The 21,094-nt window shown below is 44.4% G+C and overlaps 1 protein-coding gene across 1 annotated transcript; it reads left to right on the forward strand.

Moving 5' to 3' along the window:
- Nucleotides 1–1,684: 1,684 nt before the first annotated feature.
- Coq2 (coenzyme Q2, polyprenyltransferase) lies at nt 1,685–20,160 on the forward strand. Its single transcript, XM_048426909.3, has 7 exons — nt 1,685–1,948; nt 6,308–6,474; nt 11,131–11,252; nt 12,828–12,913; nt 14,447–14,580; nt 16,544–16,732; nt 19,378–20,160. The coding sequence occupies exons 1-7, from the start codon at nt 1,696–1,698 to the stop codon at nt 19,528–19,530; spliced, it is 1,104 nt and encodes a 367-aa protein (XP_048282866.2). The 5' UTR covers nt 1,685–1,695; the 3' UTR covers nt 19,531–20,160.
- Nucleotides 20,161–21,094: the final 934 nt, after the last annotated feature.

Here is a 21,094-nt window from a genome sequence, read left to right on the forward strand (position 1 = left end):
TCTCTTCTGTGTACCTCCTACCTATATTAGCCCATCCTCCCAACATTGAGGTTCTTGACTCTGAAGAAAAGGAACCATCAGGCATGGACATAATTTCCTACTTCAGTCATAACGTCTGGACTTGCCTGTTTATTTTCCTTGTTCCTCTTCCACTGAATAAACGCAATGCCTAATTTTTCACTTGTATGATTATAGCTGTGAGACCCTCACCCTTTATTCTCAAGGGACGAGAAGGAATTTTCTAGCAAAATGTTTTAAAAATAAAAACCCAGACTAGCTTGTTCCCAGGAAGATAGTGGCCTTCCCCCCTCCCACCAGAGAAATTACGCCCAGCCACCTGGTATAGGCTGACAAAGATGGCCTGACTCAGGAACAGTATGGCCTTGCTCTAAGAACAAAGAACTAGCTGACATAGAAGGATGGGAAAGAGCAAAAGACCTTGCAATCGTGCCAAAGCAACTTCAAAAGGCCTTCTTGTGATTCTTGCCTTTAAAAGCTAAGCCCACAGAGGAGCTCTGACTCCTCTCTACCTCACTGCAACAGGGGTTGGAGATGAGTTCCGAACTAGTTTGCATTATGCTAAATAAACCTTATTACAATTTGGCCTCTCTGGTGGTCTCTCTGGGGGGTTGTAATCTGGGAACAGCGATAGCAACATTTAAGTCATTCATTCTCCCTGACTTTGCCTCAAACTCTTTTAGATATTTTTTGTTATTTTTTAATTATGTGGGAGGAGGGGAGGGTATGCACATGTGAGCAGGTGCCCTCAGAGGACAGGAGCGTCACATCTCCCTGGAGCTGGAGTTACAGGTTGTGAGCAGGCGAATCTCTGTGAAGTCGAGGCCAGCCTGGTCTACAGAGCTAGTTCCGGGACAGGCTCCAATGCTACAGAGAAACCCTGTCTCGAAAAACAAAACAAAACAAAAAACAAAAAAGACCAAGAAACCAAAAGCTTAAACCTTGAACTAGCTGGTCCTAAGCAAAAAGTGAAACAATGTTGCATAGAAATTAAACAGTTCATGGGGACAATCAAAGAACTCCAAAAGAAAAATGAAGAAAACGTTTCAGAAACCCAGTATAATGCAAAAAATGGAAAACGAAACAAAATGGAAAATAGCACAGCTCCAAGCGGAGTTAGACGAGGTGTATGGAAACCAGATTATGTAGGTTAAACAAGAATTGATAAAGGAACACATACAGAAGGACTTCCTACATCATGACACATACACATAACACACACACACGATGCACATACACGCAGACAACCTGACACACTTCCACATACATACAACCTAATACACACACTGCTACACACATGAAGACATCCTGATACATATATACAACACATATACACACAATGCACATATATGGAGGCAACCTAAAACACACACACACACACTCTGCTACATACATGCAGACAACCTGACACACATGCACTTCTACATACATACAGGCAACCTAACAGACACGCACACAGACACACAGACACACAGACACACAGACACACACACACACACACACACACACACACACACACACACACACACACACACACACACACACCAGCTACACCTTAAAGCCAGTTGAGTTCCCCACTCAGCCAGCTAACGGCCGTTCGCCACCACTGCGCATGCTCGCCCTCCCGAGGCGGGTCGCCCAGGATGACGTCAGCAAGCGGCGTCGAGCCTCGGCGCCATGCTGTGCTTGCGGGGCGCAGGGCTGGCTTGGGGCCTGAGCGCGGTGTCGCCGGCGTGGCGGCGATGTCCGTGGGGTCTCTCGCTGACCCTGGCTCGCACGGCAGGGGCTTGGGGCGCGCGGGACTGGCGGGCACCGGCCCCGGGGGCGCCGCGCGGGCGCGCACTCAGCCTGTCGGCTGCGGCCGTGGTGAACTCGGCGCCGCGCCCCCTGCAGCCCTACCTGCGCCTCATGCGCCTGGACAAACCCATCGGTGAGTGAGGCGGGCTGGCGGGGCGGCGCTGCAGCAGCCGAGCGACCGGTCACTTCCGGACGTGGTCAGGACTTCAGCCAGGGACCCCCGATTGTTCTGAGCCCCGGGAGCGGACAGTGATAACAGTAAACATGAATTCCACGGAGGCCCTTCGGAGATGATCTAGCGCACCTTGGCTTTCTCGAAACCCACGCTTGGCGATTTGCAGACTTGGAGCTTTTCTGCATTCCTTAGTTTTCGATTCTGCCGCCAACCCTATAAGGCCCAAAGGCATATTAGTAAAACTATTGAAGAAACCAAGGCTCCTCGTTATAGGAGGACCTAGTGTTGGCGCCAGGCTTTTTTCCTGCATCACCGGTTACCGAGATTTAATGCATTTGATGCAGACAGTGTCGCGCGCTTCCGGGTTGCCTGTAAACGTCAGACTGAGACAATCATCTCTTTTTACTACAACCTCCTTCTTTTTTTCTCCTGCTCATCATAGTGCTTATCGGTTACTAATGTATGCGCTGTTGACAGCTGTTGATACAACATCAGCTCCGTATGCACGGAGTTCCTAAATCGCAGCCCAGTAGTACTGAAGGAATTTACTCGGCCCTAGTGATAGAAAGCTAGGGAAACTATCAACTTTCCAAGAATTTGTTTCTGGTTGGAAAAGAGTTGATGGCCTAGGAAAGTATAGAAACAAATCTCTGGTATAGGTCATGCACAAGAAAAAGAACTTACTAAGGGTCTCCAGTACTGGAAAAACTCTGAAGAAATAGCACTCCAAAGGAAACACTCTACTGCAGAGGAGTAAAGAGATCTTAGAGAAATATTTTCAAAATCCAGATGTGGTGACTCACACCTGTAATCCAGCATTCTAGAGGCTGAAGTAGGACGACTGATTCAAGTCGCAGGCAGTGTGAGCTATATACTCTGAAAAAAGAAAAACGTGTCATGTATTAAGAGTATTAACCTGCTGGATGGTGGTGGCGTGCACATTTAATCCCAACACTCGGGAGGCAGAGGCAGTTGGATCTCTGTGAGTTTAGCCTGGTCCAAAGAGCCAGTGCCAGACTGACGCTGTATCTACCGAGAAACCCTGTCTTGAAAATAGAAATAGCCTGCCTGCAGGCTGGAGAGAAGAAAGTGGTAACAGGAAGAGGTGAAGGCTGAATTCTAGTGGTTATATACAGTTTCAGTGTCTGAAAGTACATCCAAATGTGTAAATTGCTTATTCCACCTTTTCCTATCCAGACCCCCCAAAGTGGCCTTGTGTGGGTTTTGGTGTTTTGTTTTCAAACGGATCCCATTATGTATCTGAGGCCAGCCTTGAATTCTGTCCTGCCTCCATTTCCCAATTGCTTGTATTGTGGGCGTGCACCACCATACTGGGTTTTATTTCATTTTGTTTAAGACAAGGGCGTGTTGGCTTTGTACTCCAGAGCTTGCCTCAGTCTTTGGAGTGGCACCGCACCCAGCAAGGCCTTGCTTTTGATAGTCTTTACATGTGTTCATTCCTGTTTGGGATTCAGGCACCGAATTTTAACAATCAGAGATTAAAGTACAAAAGCCTCTAAATGGAAGGTAGGCCTGCAATTGTTAGCGTGTTATGTAACTCAGGGTTTACACAAGCACTTTATAATTCTGTTCTTAGATTCTGTATGACAAAGCTACAGGATAGACTTACAGGCATGCAGGACAGATCAACAGCTGCCATTGTTCCTGCTTCCACAATTAAACATTATTCTAGCGCTGTATATGTAACAGGACTCTATAAAATGGTCATGAGCCAAGTTTAGACCCAGACATCTTTGGCCCTTCTCCATTCAGTGGAGGGAGTGTGGTTAGATTACTTCATGTCTCTACACTTTCATTTCTTTATCTATAAAAAGGAAGTGCTGATGTTGACTTTTTAAAATTATTCTTAACATCTGTCTACACCACGATAGATCCTTTGAATTATGGCCGCGTATAAGGGCACTACTCGTGCCTTTATTAGCATTAGCCACTATTACTTCAGAATAATAGTGGGGATTAGAGAAAATTGGTTTTATAGTTTTATGTGTTAAGTATCTTATAATAGTGGCTTGCATGTTTTCGTGCTAAATAGGATGAATACAGGATAGAATTCACTCAACAAATGGTTTTGGGCCCCTACCATGTGTCAGGAGCAATAATTGGCAGTAGAATTTCTGGCTTAATATTTATAATTCTCTTCTTGTAAGACAGTGAGACAGTTATTATTTTACTGTAGTGGGATTATATTTTATTACTTTCATAGACCACTATCAGGCTTCATTGTTTTTTTGAGAAGGCAGTAAAAGTTTTGTTGTTTTCCAGTACAGGGATGGAACTCAAGGCCTTCCGTATGCTAGGCCAGCACAATGCTGCTGAGCTCCACAAAGTCTGCCTTACTGCAGCAAGTTTCACCAGGTGGCGCTCTTTCCACCAAACTGGCAGTGTCATTTGTCCTTCTCCATAGGTGATTTTGTCGTCTTAAGGAAATATATATAATTAGAGAATCATAGGCCCAGTCTACATGGGCATTTTGTTCTGCCCATCCCTGTCAGAATTTGACCATTTTATTTCATTTCCCAGAGAGTTTTTCCCTTTCATAATAAACATTTCTGTCTGCAGCCTGTTTGGCTTCTCACTACCCGGTACCTGTCTTCACAGAATAGCCATAGGAACGAAGGTGTCAGAGAGGAGACAGACAAAAGTGTTCCAGTAGTCAGTAGAGCTGAAGCAGTAGAATGTCCGTGTGCGCTGAGATTTAGGTATTGGAACTGAGAGTTTTTGATCTAAGCTGCAGCCAGACTGCTGGGTTAGAGCTCCATGTTAACCAACATGACTTTGGGTAAATCCTGCCCTCTGTCTTCCAGTCCCTGGATTAGTTACCTTTCTATGCTGTGGTAAAACACCATGATCAGACGACTTATGGAAGAAAGGGTTTATTTGGGCTGTGGTTCCAGAGGGCACACTGAGAAGGGCCACGTCTTTAAGCAAAGTGACACGCTTTATCCTCTACGGTTGCAGCTCCTACACTTCCCACACAGCACTGTCCACTAAAGCCGCTTGTTAAATGTCAGTGCCTGTAGGGGATGTTCTCCCTCAGACCCAAAAGTGCTTCGTGACAGCTCTTGCTACCTGTACCTGGAGTTCCTAAACATTCTCTGTGCTGTGATCAGTGCCTTCGCATGACAGGGGCTCAAGGAATATTAATATTATTACTTCAGGAGTTAAAAATAAGAGAAAACTGACTATACTTATGTATGTTACATCTCTTTTAGTTTTATTTTGTTTTTTGAGACAGGGTTTCTCTGTGTAACATTCCTAATTGCCCTGGTACTCTGTTTGTAGATCAGTCTGGCCTTGAACTCACTGAGATCCGCCTGCCTCTGCCTCCCAAATGCTGGGATTAAAGGTGTGCGCCACCACTGCCCGGGTTTGTATGTATCTTAATATAAATTGGTTAATCCATTCTGCCTGTAGACTGGTAGAATACTTGTAGTTTACCTTAGCCCCAAGTTCTGATTTCATAGCTGTCGGCCTTAATATTGTTATCTCATTTAAAACTCAGTGAGGTATATGCTCTTTTTTCTTGTTTTTGGATGAAATTGAGACTTGAGCCTTCAGATACTTTAGTGTCTGTATCTGTCGCCTTAAAATGGTAGTCTCCTGACTTTTTGGTCTGCAAGAGCTGCCTTGTCTTTAGAGACCACTACAGGCTCTCAGTAAGTGAGCTCGTAATCGCAATATGGGTCTGTGGCTACACTGTGCTCTGGGTATTCTGCAGCTTAGGAACCATTATTTTGAATTCTTGGTCCTCCTGCCTGAGCCTCTGCAGTGCTATAATTCCAGGCATTGGCCTGTCTTATGTTTTACTTTGATTATACTTTTTTTTGGGGGGATGTGGTGATTGTGCTGTGTACTTGGTTTATTTGTGTGTGTGTCGGGGGGGGGGTATTTTGTCAACTTGGCACAAGCTAGAGTCATCTGGGAAGAGGCAACCTCAACTGAGAAAATGTGCCCATCTGATTGCCCAAGACATTTTCTTGATTAATGATGTGGAAGGCCTAACCCACTGGGGACAGTGCCACTCTGGTCAGATGGTCCTGGGTGGTAGAAGAAAATGGGTTGAATAAGCCAATGAGCATCAGTCCTGCCTCCAGGACTCCTTTAGTTGCTGCCCTGACTCCTTTAGTGATGGACGGTGATGGGGATAGCCGTACCAAATAAACCCTTTCCCTGGTTGCGACTGGTCATGGTATTTGTCACAGCAGCAGAAGCCAAAACAGTGATTAAGAAAATGAAGCAATTTTCTGATTTAAATGTGTCCGTTTCTGTTTTACGTGTGGTTCTGGTTTTGTTTAGGAACCTGGCTGCTGTACTTGCCATGCACCTGGAGCATTGGTTTGGCCGCTGAACCAGGCTGTTTTCCTGACTGGTACATGCTGTCACTTTTTGGCACTGGAGCTATTCTGATGCGTGGAGCGGGCTGTACTATTAATGACATGTGGGACCGTGACTTCGACAAAAAGGTAGCTTCACCCTGGGAAGGAACGGAGGCTTCTCTCATTTCTGCAGAACACAATGATGACATCACACGATACTGCTGAAGTCTACCATAACTCACCACTGTTGCAAAGGGCAGTTCACTTTCCTCCCAGCAGAAGAGTGGAGCAGGGCAGATGTGTACTGGAGTTTTACAGGCAATTTAGAATGGAGGAGCCAAAGGTAAAGAAGCTAGAGGTAGGAGAGACAGCTAGAAATCGACCCACGTCTAAAGATACGTCATCCCTTCCTCTGAGGTCTTAGTTTAAATGACTAAGGCAGGCTTTAGCATTGGCTCCCAAAGCCCCTGCCCTCAGTTTGCTCTTAAGTTCCAGTTACCCACGGTCGGCCATGGACCAAAACTAAGAAGTGGAAAATACCAGACCCCGAGTGTGTGAATTTTAAATTATACACCAAGTGTTATCACAAGAGCTCACCTACTAAAATACACTTCTCACAAGTGGCCTGTTTTACTCTAGTTTCTTACTGTGAGACAGAAGTGCACTGTATGGACAGTTGTCTCTATCTCCCCCCGTGTGTGCGTGTGTGTGTTTCCGGAAAACAGGATGGGATGGAAGTGCACAGAAACCATGTGATGGGCACCATACAGACAGCTGTGGCTATTTGATTGGCCAGCAAATGCAAACCTGATTTTAATGTTGATATTTCCTGGATCATTTTCGTTCTGCATATTGTTATATAATGAGACTTCAGATTTGTGCTTAAAGTAGTTAAGCATTCCTTTCTTATTTTTATTTTAAATATTTATTTATTTATTTATTTATTATGTATACTATGTTCTGTCTGTGTGTATGCCTGCAGGCCAGAAGAGGGCACCAGACCCCACTACAGATGGTTGTGAGCCACCGTGTGATTGCTGGGAATTGAACTCAGGACCTTTGGAAGAGCAGGCAATGCTCTTAACCTCTGAGCCATCTCTCCAACCCCCCAGCATTCCTTTTTTAAAGCTCAGTGTAAGGCTTATAGAAGATGAAAACCAGTGCTAGAAATTAGCACATGTGTGAGGAACCATGTGTTGTTTATAAAAGTGAACATTTGAGATTAAATATTCAGAAAGGATTTTGTTTTTAGTTACCCTCAGAACTAGTCTAAGGCTGTTGAGCTTGGGAAGTACATATTGAAGACATGAGAAGGTACAGTATGTGACTGAGCAGTTATAGCTGCCTTAGAAAGCATGCGGCAGCCCCATCCTGTAACCACTCACATAGTCTGACTTGTGCTCCAGGAGGGGACCGCATGTGCTGTCCTTTATCCTTCCCACTAAGTACGCCCGAAATTCCAGCTGTCACATAGAAAACAACAAAACCAACTGGAGAGGAAAAGGTGGCAGAGCCCCGGGACCCCAGAGGAGCATGGTAATTAGTTTTCTGTATGATTTTTGTCTCACATATCTCAATCTTGGAACTGAAGAGGCCAGCAAGCTGGGTACATAAATGGGCACAGACCAAACCAAGCACCCACAAAAGCCTATTTCTCAGGAGCAAGTATGCGCTTCTAATTCCATCTGGAAATAATTAGGCAGCATCCACAGCCCCTTCCTCTGACCAAAGTGGTGTCAATAACCCCACTAAAACAAGTTTAAAATGAGGTTAGAAGGGCTGGAGAGATGGCTCAGTGGTTAAGAGCACTGGATGTTCTTCCAGAGGACCTGGGTTCTGTCCAGCTCCATCACAACTCACAACCATTTGTGACTCCAGTTTCAGAGGATCTGAAGCCCTTTCCAGGACTCTTGGTAAACACTAGGCACTCACGTGATCCATAGACATACATACAAGCAAAACATCATACACATAAAATAATGAAATAAAAATAAAAGATTGGGGACACATAAAATGCTTGGGTTTCAAGTAAGAAATACTGAAAAATACCTGAAGAAATAACAGCTGAATGTCTCAAATTTGGCAAAGGGTGTAAATGTACATTGTGTGAGTACATTTTCAGGAAGGTGAGTGCTGTCAACATGGTAAACAAATCCACAGTAAGATGTATCACAGTCAGTCTGCACCTCTTGAGTACAGTGGAAGAGAAATGCCGAAAATACAGCTCATAAAAAGGAATCTTGCTGTATTGGATTTCACCAGAGTCAATTTAGATATGTTGGAGGCCCTTTAAGAGGATTAAATTATGCACTGGTGAATATTTTGAAACCACATACCTACCTGGATACCAATATACAAAATTCTCAGAGCCAAGCACTAAATAAAAATCTGATCAATCCGTGAATAGAGCCATCCCAATAGAAAGATGCCAAGATTGCAAGTATCACATACACGTTTTTGTTTTAACATCATTAGCTTTGATTTAAATACAAATTTCAACTACAGTAAAGTATCACTACAAACCTATCAGGATGGCTGAAATGGAAAACAGTGGCAGTGCCAAATGCTGCCTAGACCAGCTCACATATTGTCTATTGCCAGTGGGGAGGGAACCTGGCTTGTTTTCCTGTAGGCACACAGCTGTCATTCAGGGGTGCCTGTGCATTCCTCCACCGAAACAAAGCTTATGTTTGCATGACATTTTGCATATGAATATAGTGGCTTTACCTATAGCTTCAAACTGAAACGAGCCAGTTGTCCTTTCCTGTGTGAGTAGACCATGCATGATGCATTTATGCTCTGGAAAACTGCAGCAACAGCAAACTGATCCATGCAACAGTGTGGGTGGATTTCCTGGGATTATGTCACGAGAAAGGAAAAACCTGAACAGATCACACTCTGTGCGGTTGTAGGAATCAAGGAGTGACAGGGAAGAGCGAGTGACGTCCAGGGAAAATGGAGGTCCTTGGAGCAGGAGTCTTAGTGGGTTTTGTCTGTCTTGACATCAAAATTCTGGTTCCATCTAGTTACCCAGGATGTCATTAATGGAATGGATGATACAGGTATATGGGAGTTCCATAATCTTTTTTTAACTATTTTTATTTCATGTGCATTCATGTTTTGTCTGCATATATGTCTGTGTGAAGGTGTCAGATCCTCTGGAACTGGAGTTCCAGGCAGTTGTGAGCTGCTGTGTGGGTGCTGGGAACTGAACCTGGCAGAGCAGCCAGTGCTCTTAACTGCTGAGCTGTCTCTCCAGCTCCATTTCTTAACCATTTCTTGAATGCAGTCATCTCAGAGAAAAAGCTTCATTAAGAGATAATCAAGCCAGCCAACCTTTTCCGTTTCCTCTAAGGGTCTGGTTGTGTAATGGCGTTCTCAAAGCACAGGTGTTGAACAGGTGTTTCCCATCGATTGAGATGGTGTTTGCTACCTGGGGATTTAATACGTCATCTGTCTCTTAAAGGCCTAGTTACTGTCTTTACCCCAGTTTCCTAAAGTGTTATCCATCCCTAAGGACATGTTTATGGCTCGGGATTTGCTTAATGCACTAATGCACTGAGTAGTTGGTAACTTGCTGATGAACTAAATGATGAGCGGATTGCTGTTGGGGAATACCACTTCTGTGTGCTCGTTGATACTGGGGTGATAATTTACCATCCAAGTGATTGTATGGCGAACAATAGGTTAAAAACATAGTCTCAAATGTGAGACTTTCTAATGCCATATCTAAAGTTCTTAGTTTCTAATCTTTATGTGTGTTTGAATTTGACATAGTCACATTTCAGGGGGGAGAATCAGCAGCAGTCATGATCCCCGTGTTTAACAGCGCTATCCACATTCCTCCAGCAGACTTACCTTTATCATTTCAGCGTAGTCAGTCCGATAGCACAGACCCATTCAGGAGTGTGACAAAACCAACCACGCCCACGTGCAAGCTCAGCTCATCTTTCTTCATATCTCATGTAGTGCTTAGCATCCTAGAACAGGGCGCTGGCCTTATCCACGACCTGCTGAGGTTCCCTCTCTCCTGAGAGCTCCGGTCATTTTACCACCATCCTATGGAAGCAGGACCTGTGTATTTGCTGAGCTCAGTGGCTAAGCATTGAGATCAGGAAGACACTTTGTGTTTCAGGATGGGATGTGGTGGGGATGGTGGGACAAACACTGCCCTTTAAAAGCCACATTAAACATTTAAACACGTGATTTTAGTTCTCGATAGTACTTCAAATCTTGACTTCACTCTGTTCATATTTGTGCTTTAGTGCCTGCCTCAGGTCTATCACTACGAATGTATGTATGTATGCGTGTATGTATGCATATATGTATGTATGTGTGTGTATAAATAATGACTTTGTGTGTGTTTCAAAGGTTTATTTGCTTAGGTATTTTATGTATGAGTGCTTTGTGTGTACTCTTGTACACCAGAAGAGGGCGTTGGATCCTATTATAGATGGTTGTGAGCCACCATGTGATTGCTGGAAATTGAACTCAGGATTTCTAGAAGGGCAACCAGTGTTATTAACTGCTGAGCTGTCTCTCCAGCTCTGACTTTAGTTTTAAAATAGCATGTACTTCTCTGGGTTAAGTAAGCACTGCATGAGAGCAGTCAGAGAAAAGTGAAGGAGGTCTCTCTCCTTCCGTCATGTCGATCCTGAGGCTCTGTCTCCAGTCAGGAGGCGTGGTGGTGGGTGCCCAGCCCCTGAACCTTCTCGCCAGCTCATGGGCCCCTCTATTAATCAATGCTTAAACAGACAATTGAATTGGTGTATGAGGTTAAGGTGTCTGCTTTCCTTTGTTGAGGTTATGAGAACAGCAAATCGCCCAATCGCTGCTGGAGACATTTCAATCTTCCAGTCCTTCGTCTTCCTTGGGGGACAACTGACCTTGGCACTGGGAGTTCTCCTGTGTCTGAACTACTACAGGTACAGTAGATGTGGTTGCACAGTTATGTGTAAACCATGTCCTCTGGATCAGAAAATGTGGAATGTAGAATTCTCTCTATTACACATCTGTTTGTTGATTCTTGTGAAGCATCCATCCATGGGTTAAGAAGAGTAAAGGAACTCACTGTGCCATGAGATTCAGGGATGCTTCAGCGAAGGAATGAGGAGACCAGCTTGGTTCTAAAGCACCTTAAGTGTTTGCTTTAGATGCTCCTGATGGGACACAAGGCCTATCCCCGAGTTCTGTGTGTAGACAGCAAATAGGTATGCGTATAGTTTTACTTTTGCGACCTCTAACCGCTGAGTACCGGAAGCAAAAGTGGTTAGGCTCAGTTAACATAAAGAGGAACTGTGTCTTTCCCAGAGTCTGTAACTAATATAAGTAGCAGAAGAGAAAAGTGTGAGGGCCCTTTCTTGGGTCAGTCTAAATAGGCGCAGCATCAGATTGCTGTTCTCAGAGTGCTCCTGAGTAAGGAGAGGGCGACAGAGAGCGTGCCCGCTACAGTATTGCTCTCTGTGGAGATAGGTCCTCTCTCTCTCTCTCTCTCTCTCTCTCCTTCCTTCCATCCTTTCTTTTTCATTTGTTTGTTTTGAGACAGGGTTTCACGGAATGATCCTGGCTGCTGGAACTCACTCTGCAAACCAAACTGGTCTGGAACTCACAGAGATCCTCCTGCCTCTGCCTCCCAAGTGCTGGAATTAAAGGCTTGCACCACCACCACCTGGCCTATTTTCTTTCTTAAGAAGTAACATATGCTATGTATGAAAGGGACTCTCCTTGGTCAGATGAACTCTCTGTTGGACACATGGAGAGCTAGGGAGATGGCTCACATGGTGGGGTCTTGCCGTATAAGTGCATCCCCAGCACTATGGAGGCAGAAACACACAGATCTCTGGGGCTTGCTGGCCAGCTAGGCTGTCCTGACTGACGAGTGCTGGGGTTCCAATAAGACACCTTGTGTCAAAAAACAAGGTATGGCTCTTCAGGATCACATCTTAAGTTGGCCTCTTTCTTCATCCCTCGTGTGTGCACACATGGGCACACAGCACACATGTGCGCACACACACACCACACATACACACACACGTGCACACATAGTTTACTGCACATCTTATGGTTTTCAAACAGGCTATAATACATGGTTGTTTAAATTGGCAGAATGCTGAAGCCAGATTGCTTTAAGGTTTGAATCTTGGTCTCCCACAGATAAGCTGACCAACAATCTGTTCCTTAATTTCTTTGTGCTTCAGCTTCCTCTGCAAAAGGAACCTCTTGTTGCCTAGTGAAGCTCACAATGAACAGAACTGAAGCACTTACAATAGTACCTAATGCATGAAAGTACCGTGTGTGTTAGCTGTTGTTTTGTTTGGTTCTTTTGTGACGTTTAAAATGCTTTTTGAATCATTGTCTCTACTAGGCAAAGGCAAACTCTAGGAAAGAATTTCATAAAATTTTTACTTAGACAAAAATATCTTGCAATTAGGGATACTAATGACTTGAAAATGGTTACTGATTTCTAACGATGCCCTTAATCCTGTTGCTTCTGTTTCCAGCATAGCCTTGGGTGCGGCGTCCTTACTTCTTGTCGTCACCTACCCACTGATGAAGAGAATCACGTTTTGGCCTCAGTTAGCCTTGGGTAAGACTGAGACAGCGAAAGATTTCCCTTCACACTGCCTGCCATGTTTTTATATCCTGCATGGGTGTGTGTGTGTCAGTGATTATCGGGCCAGTCGTCAAGTTTTCTGAAGAATAAATTTTTATGCTTCAAAGGAAATTAGTTATTTTCATTGACTGGGAAATCTTAGCTGTTTGTTAAAATTATCAAGATTACTGTTTTCCTTAAGAGCCTTTAAAGTCCTAGATATGCCATAAAAAGATGGTTAATCAAGGTATCCTAAGGAGTTTGGGAGTGAGGTAGCATGCACTTCTTTGGGCGAACCAAGGTGAATATTGAAAATTGATGGCTTCGACAGCTCCCTCCCACTCTATGAAACTTTGGCAAGAATGTATTTGCAGCTCTCTGGCTCTGCATTAGTAAACTGTGAGCGACTGAGGAGCATCTTTCCCTGCCGCCCAGTGTGGGCATTACAGAGCACAAGCGCTCTAGAAAGTGTGTGTGTGAATGGGGGATATGGAGGGTGGGTGGGGAGTTAGGTGGGCAGGTCAGAAACTACTTGCAGACTTTTCTATCTTTTCTAGGATATTCTAAACTACTCCTAGGCTGATTCCACTTCTATGAACCATTTTTCCAGCAAATGAAAAGAATCAGGGAGATTTCATGAAGAGATGAGGACTTGACTTGTAGAAAGTTGTGATGGAGTGTTTACCCCTCATGGATAGTCTCTCTTTCTCTTTAGGATAGACAGTGTTCCAGTGGGTCTGGAAATCTTTTGGTAGAAGAAGTTTAAGAATCTATTTTCAAACTAATGTTTGTGCCTGGCACAAATGCAGCCAGTAGTATACTTACTCTAAACATTCATTGAGTCCCTACTTGGACTTTGCGCCAGGCAGGAATTGCACCAGGTACTTAGACGATAAATGTGACTAAAACACAGTCACCATTTCCAAGGAGCTGGAGGCCAAGAGACAGGCAGGCCATGGCAGTAGAGTGTGGGTGTGGCAGACGTGGATGTGGTGCTTTCGGGAGAGGAGGGGTGCTCGGAGTGGGAACAGATGCTGTGTAAAATGACTTGAGAGCTGTGTAGGCAGAGGTGTCCACAGAGGGCTGAGCCTCTAGCCTGCAGCTTAGGAGGTGATCAGCCTTGCAGGTAGATGTAGGCGTTGTCAGTGCACAGATGTGTGTACAGACCTCACTGAGGCTGAGGGAGCAGAGTGAGTGACTGTTGTCTGTTCCCATAGCTTACCAGGAGGTAGAGGGAGCCTGGTATGTCTGTGTTCCAACTCCAGCACTCACAGTTTGATGGCTCTGCCAGGCACAAACTTCTTGTACCTTATTAAAGGATATTATTCTCTTTATTAGCTATGTCATTTTAATTACTAGTTAAACTTTTTTTTTTGGTAAGATGTACAAATAAGAACCAGCCACAGGAGGTTGAAGGACACAGAGCAGTGTAGCAGGGCCTGACTGGAGTGAGCATTTGACGTGTGCCGCGCTGCGCCTTATGTTCCTATGGAGTGCTGACATACATTCTGCTTCCCCCAATTGCAGGGCTGACTTTTAATTGGGGTGCATTACTTGGATGGTCAGCTGTCAAGGGTTCCTGTGATCCAGCTGTATGCCTGCCTCTTTATTTTTCTGGAGTTATGTGGACACTGATATATGATACTATTTATGCCCATCAGGTAAAGAAATGATATATTTTCCTGAACTTTGGTTTAACTGCTGTGGTTTCTAAGAGCTGTTTTTGTTTGTTTGTCTAGTTTGGTTTGGTTTTTTGAGAGAACATTTCATGTTACCCAGGCTGGCCTTGAACTTGTGTAGCCAAGGATGACCTTGCGCTCCTGGTTCCCTTGCCTCTACTCTGAGATGGGATTACAGATCTGCACAGTGATTTAAAATTAGACAAAGGAAATGGTTCCCTAAAAAGAAAACCATGCCCAGCTCCCTTTATCCAACAAAACATTGCTGCTCATTTTTACGTTTGTTTACTCTGCAGTTCAGCTGCTTTATTCTGTTTTGTTCACAAGCATTTAAATAATATTTACTATGTTCCAGGCACCCTTTTAAATATTTTACAAAAACTAAGTTAATCTAACAGCCTGCACAGAAAGGTTCTTGTCTGTCCCCATCTTATGGATAAGTAACTTCCCGTGGTTCCCTGGGTAGTGGGAACAGAGCTGAAATATAAGCCCAGGTGGTGTCCAAGTTCTGTACTTCAGTTTCTCTCACCTCTGTCTGTGTCTCTCGTCAGCACATCAGGCAGACTGTGAGTTGTGCAGGCAATACATTCCCTTTTTTCAGTTTGGTTCTTACTCTTTCTGAGGCAGGGTCTCATGTCTCGCACAAGGCTGTCCTTGAACTCCTGGGCCTTTCCACCACAGTCTCAGATGCTGGGTCCCAGTTATATGCCATCATCTCTGGCCATCCCCATATATTTTTATCTGTTCATTGTCATTGTCACTTGAATATACCTAGTAGTCCCTTGATTTAGAATGGCATCACAATTTGAAATATAATGATATGTCTGTTTTGGCAAACTAAGCTGTTACTGAGTTTTGACAATTATAAATAATCTTATCATCATTAACACTTCATACAAATGAGTGTATGAGTAAAATTTCAAAAATAGTGTTTTGAGGGATCTGGAGAGATGGTTCTACAAGTGAGAGCGCTTACTGCTTTTGGAGAGAACCAAGGTTTGATTCCCAGCACCCACCCGGTGGCACCCTTAGCTCCTGGGGATCTGATCCCCCCTTCAGGTCTCCATGGCACCCACACACATGGAAGGCACATGGACACGAGCATGCACACATAAATGAAAATAAATCTTCTTTTAGAAGAGTATTTACTCAGGCACCAACGTCCTTACAGCTCCCTGGTGTTTCCTTGTGTGGTTTGTTTGGGATGCCTGTTGTTGTTTTTCTTGATTCCTGACCTTTTATGTTTATACTTCTGTAACTTCACTGAAGCACAGTTGATAAACATTGTTTATATTCAGTGTGTATGAAGTAATGTTGTATCATACGTATACATTATGAAATGCTTAGTACATTCCCTATCACAGTTAGTTACTACTTGTGTGTCTAGTCAGAATATACTTACAAACTTTTTTAAAAGGAGATTTATTTATTCATTCTGTGTTTATGTGTGGGTGCTGGTTACGGGAGACAGTTACAGCACCCAGCGCCGCATGAAGGGGTCAGCTGGACTGAGTGTAGAGTGGGTGGGTGTGGTTATGCAGTGATTAGCATCTCCTGCATCTGTGACGCCAGCAAGACTGAGACTGAGACCTGAGAGCTCTGGAGGGATGGAGCTCAGGAAGAACAAAGATCAACCCAGGTGTGGTGCATGCCTTTAAATATCAGCGCCCAGCCGGCTGTCCTGGAACTCGCTCTGAGACCAGGCTGGCCTCAAACTCACACATGTCCGCCTACCTCTGCCTCCTGAGTGCTGGGAGTCTCTCATTTTCTATAGCTTGTGGTGTAGCTATATGTTCTTTAACACATGTGTTCTTTGGTTAGAAACCAGGATCAGCTGTATGACCTTGTAAATATATTTAAAAACACTAAGTTGAATACTTAAGAACTGCGATTTCCATCTTACTGAATTAAATATCAAAACACGCTTTCCTATTCCTGGTGTTAGGACAAAAGAGATGACGCTCTGATTGGCCTGAAGTCCACGGCACTGCTGTTCAGGGAGAACACCAGAAAGTGGCTCAGTGGCTTTGGGATCGCCATGCTGGGAGCACTGAGCCTGGCTGGTGCCAACAGCGGTCAGACCCTCCCCTACTACACTGCCGTGGCTGCAGTAGGAGCCCACCTGGCTCACCAGGTTTGATCTTTTCATTACTTTCCCTTCTGTTTTCCTTACTATAAATTATGGAAATTATTTAAACAAAATAACCACTGATAAATAGGCAAGGAACTTCCTGAAACAAACTGCTTGACTTGTATTGCTTTGAACTGTTTCTCCCTCCTCAATTTCAGAAAATGAGCATTTATACGTATAGTGCCTGCCTTTAATCCCAGCACTTGGGAGGCAGAGGCAGGCAGATCTCTGTGAGTTTGAGGCCAGCCTGGTCTACGTAGTGAGTCCTAGGACAACCAGGACCATTTCAAAACAACCAAAATAAACCAAGCAAATAAAATTAACCTTGTTAATTTAGAAAAAAATAAATCTATTTTTTTTTCTCCTTTGATTTTCCTGGAATTACTTCTGATTTGTCTGGGAAATTTCCAGCTGTAGCTGAACCTTGTGAGTTGAGTTGACTACTCCAAAAGCAAACTTAAAATAATAGTAATATAATAAAATAGGGCCAGACATGTCACTCATCTGATGAGGTGCTTGCCACCAAGTCTGATGGACTTAGTTTGATCCCCAGGACACAAACAGTGGAAGGAGAGAACCAGCTCCCTTCAGTTGTTCTCTGACCCCTACACGCACACTGTGGTGCACAAATGGGCTAGCACACTCACAGGCGTGTGTGCATGTGCACACACACAAATGTAATTTAAAACATAACAATCATGAGTTCCATTAGTGTAGAGACCACTGCCAGCTAGATAAAGCATGGGCCCAGTAGCCTGGAATCCCAGCTTCTGAGGAAGCTGAATCAGGAGGATGCATGAGTTCAAGGTCAGCCTAACCCACTGAATAGGACCAGATCTCCAGATGAAAACAGACTGGAGATGCAGGTCAGTGTTAGAGAGTTTGCTTATTTTGAGCGAGACCCGACTCCCCAACAACAGAACCAACAGGTACTGGTTGCTAAGGTGACCGGACTGAGTCCACTAGAAAACAGCTGTGATTGCGTTGCTCACCCAGCATCCCAGCTCCTCCACTGCTGCAGGCTTATGCCGAAACCTCCATAAGGAACTTGTAAAATGATCGGCCAGAACTAAGTTTAACTGGATCAGTGACTAAAAAAATGGGTGCTTTCTGTAACAGTGCTGCATAGCTTTCTTTGAATAAGATAGAAAAAGTAATGATGAACATGTATTTAGATGGGAACCATGTGTCATGTAGGCAGGCCTTGAGTGACATGCACAACAGAATTGGTCTGACATAGATATACCTACTGCATGATCCTCACTATAAATGCTAGCATTTGTAGTTCTTCAGGGTTTCATCTTTTTTTCTACAGAAAGTCTCAGAATCCCCAGGAACTGAGAACTTGGTTCTACAAGGCCCGCAGTCATCAACTAATTGATTTAAATAGAAGTATACTTTAAAGTAATAGATGGTAAAGGAGGGGGAATATACAAGTCTCTATAAGTATTATAAGAAGTGTGTGGGCTACTTGATATTTTATTTTAAATTGCATCTATAGTCCTCAGTACACTTTTTTCCCTCCCTCCCTCTCTCCCTCCTTCCCTCTCTTCTTCCTTCCTTCCTTTTTAAGAGAGTCTGTCTATGTAGCCCTTGCTGTCCTGAAACTTGCTCTGTGAAAGGAAGTCCTGATTTTGAGTTTGCGGACTTCCCAATAGAAAAGAGACAGTTGAGGCCAGCCAGGAATGTGGTTTATGGTTCTTATAATCCTAGGGATGCAAGAGGATACAGAATCCAAGACCAGCCTCAGCTACACAGTGAGGCTTTGTTCAGAAAGGAAGTGCTGAAGGGCGGAAAGTTGAATGTGCCTTTTTGCTGCATCCACAGGGCTGGCGTGGTGAACAGAACGTGGGTGATCTAGGTGACTGGCCTTAGATCTGGGTCTCTGGATCCCTTGTGAGCACAGGAGGGAGTCAGAAGCTTTTGGGTAGACCATCTTTGGTTGTCATAGTAACCTAGATATGTCTTCCTCATTTAGTGAGTGAGAGCCAGGAATGTGCAGAGATTTCATCACCCTGCAGAATGGAGTTGTTCTGCTCAAATCAAACTTTCCTCATTTGAGAAACGGCTGTGGTAAATAAAGCTGGAACCCAAGGGTGCTTTAGAGGCCGACGAGTTCATGTGCTCACGGGCAGGTGGAGGGTCCCTTCCCTGAGTGCATAGGCCCAGAAGGCTTTGGTTTTATACTTTTTAAAAAAGTTTGTAATATTTGCATGTATATGATGTATGTCTTGGAAATGGGACCCAAACTGAAACATGAAATTTCCATGTGTGTCATGTCTGTCTTAGTCACATAGCCAGAAGGGGCTTGCGTACAATGACTTCAGAGCACCTGTATCCTGATTCATCACAGAAAGCTGTGTGCAGTCTCCAGCTGCTGTGTCAGCTTTGGACATTGGAGTATTTCATGTTTGTTTGTTTGGAGAAGTCCAGCCTATGGTTAGAACCAAGCATAGCAATGGATTGCTTCTCAAAACATTCTCACACCCCAGCCAGAGCATTTAGAACACAGCACGAGCGATTCCCCAGTAAGAAATGCTTTGATTTTTCTGCATTAGAAGATAGTTAGGGTGAATACAGCTTCCTATAACTTATGTCTTCTCCTGAATAGATTGCCTGCACCACCCACGCTGTGCTCTCTCTTTCAGATATACACTGTCGACATCCACAGACCCGAGGACTGCTGGGACAAATTTACCTCCAACCGCGCCCTAGGAATACTCTTGTTCCTAGGGATCGTCCTAGGGAATTTGTGGAAAGAAAAGACAGAAGAAACAAAAAAATTGAAAATGTTGGAGTAGGAAATTAAACTGAGCCTGGTGGTACCCCCAGGAAGCAAAGGCAAGAGAACCGCGAGGTCAAAGCCACTCAGTGACATAGTGGGACTCTGTTTCACAGAAACAAAGTGGCTTGGGTTGTAGCTCGGAGGTAGAGTGATGCTGACCCACTGTGCGGCATACCCAAGGCTCCAGGTTCCATCCTAGCAAAGAAAATCATGTCTAAAACACTCAGGGCTTGAGACCACATCATTAGATATGTCTGAGCAATCTGTTTAAGAAGCAAGAAGCGTGTGAGTAGAGTGTTTGCTGGGTTCTAGAGCAGCTGTCACCTAGCAAGATGCCCCCCCCCGCGCATCACAGCACCCAGGGGCTCCTGAGGTTAGGTAGACCCTGCTTCATTTGGTGCAGCCTCTCTCTTTATTCTCACCTGAAGTTTCAGAAACTTTAGAAGAAGACTCGATGTGTAACTAACTCGTCTAAATGACTTGAGAAAATGACCATATGCTTTACTTTATTTATCATTGAGAGTGCTAAGTTGGGGCACATTATTTTTTATTGTGACCATTACTCGCTGCCAAAGCTGGAATTCAAGAAGCCATCCTGGTTCTGGATGTAAAAGAATGTAAGTGAATAAAATTGTTACCTAGTGTATCTGTGGATGTGACTCTGGTATCAGCCTGACATAGGAATTTGATGTGTGTTTATTCCTTCCTTATCTTGGGCAGGCATAGTTTATAGGATGGTAACATATTGCATAAAGGAACTCTTTCCTCCATATTGCCCTTTTTTCATGTTTCTGTCGAAGCAACCAGAAAACCTGAGTAAGGTTAAATAATTTTCCAGGCCCGACGCCAGTGCCCCAGTCACTCAGGACACCCTCCAGCGCCCCCATCACTCAGGATTCCTTTCTGGGTCCCTGACACTCAGGATAAATGTTTTGCGTGCATGTGTGTGTGTTCCATGTGTGTGCCTGGTGCCCAAAGAGGTCAGATCTCCTGGAACTGCAGTTAAGGATGGGTGTGAGCCACCTTGTAGGTGCTGGGCCTGAACCCAGGTCCTCTGCGAGAACAAGTGTTGTTTAGCACTGAGTCCTCTCCAGTCCAGCTTTTGTGTGTTATAATACGTTTTTTCCTATTTTTAAAATTTTATATTTATAGGTGTTTTGTTGGCGGGCATGTTTGTGTACCACATGCATGCAGGGCCCACGAGGCCAGAAGAAGACATCAGATTCCCCTGGTTCTGGAGTTAAAGACAGTACTAGCTGCCCTGTGCTAGGAATTGAATCCTTGTCCTCTATAAGAACAGCCAGTGCTTTTAACTGCTGAGCCATCTCTCCACCCCCACCAGTATGTCTTCCAATCTGTGCTCTTGACTTTTTCCTTTGTTTTATTAATTATTACACTGAAATAGATGTCACTTGATGTAAGCCACTGTTAGTGATGGTGAGGGGACTGCTAACGTGACTGACAGCAATGACAGCGCATGGTTGCGGGCTGCAGTTGGCGTTAACGTGACTGACGGCAGTGACGGCACAAGGCACTGATGAGCCTGGGGGTCCTAGTCATGACTGGAGTTCCTGCAGCTC

The sequence above is a fragment of the Myodes glareolus genome, chromosome 8, assembly GCF_982192425.1.
Source record: "Myodes glareolus chromosome 8, mMyoGla1.1, whole genome shotgun sequence".
Taxonomy (NCBI): domain Eukaryota; kingdom Metazoa; phylum Chordata; class Mammalia; order Rodentia; family Cricetidae; genus Myodes; species Myodes glareolus.

Bases quoted from the DNA above. Each gene is read 5' to 3' on its own strand.
- Coq2 (XM_048426909.3), top strand. From the start codon at position 1,696: ATGCTGTGCTTGCGGGGCGCAGGGCTGGCTTGGGGCCTGAGCGCGGTG. The intron at 1,949-6,307 runs GTGAGTGAGGCG...GGTTTTGTTTAG, and splicing joins GCGCCTGGACAAACCCATCG to GAACCTGGCTGCTGTACTTG. The intron at 12,914-14,446 runs GTAAGACTGAGA...CCCCAATTGCAG, and splicing joins TTGGCCTCAGTTAGCCTTGG to GGCTGACTTTTAATTGGGGT.